Source organism: Anastrepha ludens, chromosome 4 (genome assembly GCF_028408465.1).
Source record: "Anastrepha ludens isolate Willacy chromosome 4, idAnaLude1.1, whole genome shotgun sequence".
NCBI classification, from domain to species: Eukaryota; Metazoa; Arthropoda; class Insecta; order Diptera; family Tephritidae; genus Anastrepha; species Anastrepha ludens.
Genome location: NC_071500.1, coordinates 116915368 through 116917384, shown reverse-complemented (window position 1 = coordinate 116917384; position 2017 = coordinate 116915368). Strand labels below are relative to the sequence as shown.

General features: G+C 36.1%; 1 protein-coding gene across 1 annotated transcript; it reads left to right on the top strand.

Moving 5' to 3' along the window:
• The first annotated feature begins 267 nt into the window (after positions 1 to 267).
• Positions 268 to 1515, top strand: LOC128862338 (uncharacterized). Its single transcript, XM_054100900.1, has 2 exons — positions 268 to 1148; positions 1206 to 1515. The coding sequence occupies exons 1-2, from the start codon at positions 896 to 898 to the stop codon at positions 1430 to 1432; spliced, it is 480 nt and encodes a 159-aa protein (XP_053956875.1). The 5' UTR covers positions 268 to 895; the 3' UTR covers positions 1433 to 1515.
• Positions 1516 to 2017: the final 502 nt, after the last annotated feature.

Below are 2017 nucleotides of genomic sequence, written 5' to 3'. Positions count from 1 at the left end.
TGCGGAGGATTTGGCAGTAAATACCAAACGCAAAAGACTTCGGCCTTATCATTTTGAGGATATTGACGAAGCAATGCTGAAATGGTTACTCGTTGCACGTGGTAAGAATCTCCCTTTATCTGGACCATTATTGAAGCAAAAGGCCAAAGATTTTGCGGAAGCACTAGGACACCACGAATTTGAGGCAAGTATAGGTTGGTTAGACAAGTTCAAAAGTCGGCATGGCGTTATTCAAAAGACATTATGTAGGGAAAGTGCTGACGCCAACATAGAAAACCGTGATGAATGGGTAACGAACGTCTTACCGAAATTAATTGAAAATTACAACATTAACGACATTTTTAATGCCGACGAGACTGCTTTGTTTTTCAAATGCTTGCCAACTAAAACACTGGCGTTCAAAAATGAAAAATGCTTTGGTGGGAAGCAAAGCAAGGAGAGAATAACTGTCCTGTTGGGAAGCAATATGACTGGATCAGAAAAGCTAAAGTTGCTGGTAATCGGAAAGGCCAAAAATCCGAGGTGCTTCAAGGGAATAAAATCTTTAGGTGTCGATTATGAGTTTAACAAAAAAGCATGGATGACCAGTGAGATTTTTACGAAACGGATTGTAAAACTCGACAAAAAATCTTGTGATCAAAACAGAAAGGTGTTGTTTTTTGTTGATAACTGCACTGCCCACCCTAAAGATGTAAGAGACAAGTTGAGAAACATTCATCTCGCTTATTTTCCTCCCAACATGACTTCGTTACTTCGCCACCAATGGACCAAGGCATTATCTACAACATGAAACAAGATTACAGAAAACGAATTTTAACGAATATATTGACTCAAGTGGATGAGGGAAATTCTGTTATGGCCATAGACTTGCTGCAAGCAGTTCGAAATCTTAGCAATGTATGGAATGTCTATGTTAAACCAGAAACAATTGCCAACTGTTTTAAAAAGGCTTGATTTTCAAAAGATGCTATGCAGATTCCATTTGAGCATTGGGATGAAGATGTCTTCATTTAAAAAAGTAGCAAATATCGAAGCATCGTTTGATGACTACGTAAATGTTGATAATGGTGTGCAGACTTGGGACAACCCATCCGAAGAAGATATTCTCAACAGCATTTTTGAAAGTCGCGGAGTTCCAGCTGAACCTGGTAAGCATTTATCTTTTTATAGTCAAACAAAAATTTAATATGTAAATATTATTTCAGATAACGATGAACACGATTTGACCGTTGAAAAATTGGCAGAAACTGAGGAGGCATTACCTACGTTGATACAAGCTGCTTCATCCATTAGCGTAATTAGAACCTTTGTTGAAATGAGGAGTGACGTGCCGATTAATGTTTTCAACTCTCTACATGATTTGGAAGCTTTTATTGAAAATGAAAAATGGAAGACTGTAATTCAAACCAAACTCACTGATTATTTTAAATAAAATTACATAAAAAATCAATGTTTCTTTATAATGAAGTTTCTATATAGTGAAGTGATTTTCAGGTCCCGTGCGAATTCACTATATGGAAGTTCGACTGTATAATTTAAAATTCATAGGCTCTCAGTAGCATTTGTTTAAAATCAGTCATTTGGTTTCATAGTTGGCATTGTTGTTGGTGTTAGTGCTAGTTGCCAACTAAACCAAACTTCGTTTGCATAGGTGTTTCGTGATGTATGTATGTATGTGTACACTTTGTTCTGTACTCGTTGGACAACAAAAGATCTAATTTAAGGGGGCCCGGTGCTCTAGAGCTCGAAAATTTAGGGTATGTTCAGGAGTTTTTTTTTTTGCAATAAAAAAAGAAAAAGGATATTTAAATTTTTTAGGCTTTTGATTTGACTTCTTTTAATACAAAAATGAAAAAAGGCCCTAATTTTAAAAATGGCCCTGAAGTTGACCCTCCCGAAAAATTGGACCTGGGCGGTGTTATCCATTTTGCTTCTTCTAATTGTCTGAAACACAAAAACCAAAAAATCAGTATGACTGTAGCTATGTTCAGTTACTAGAATAAAAAAAAATTGACAA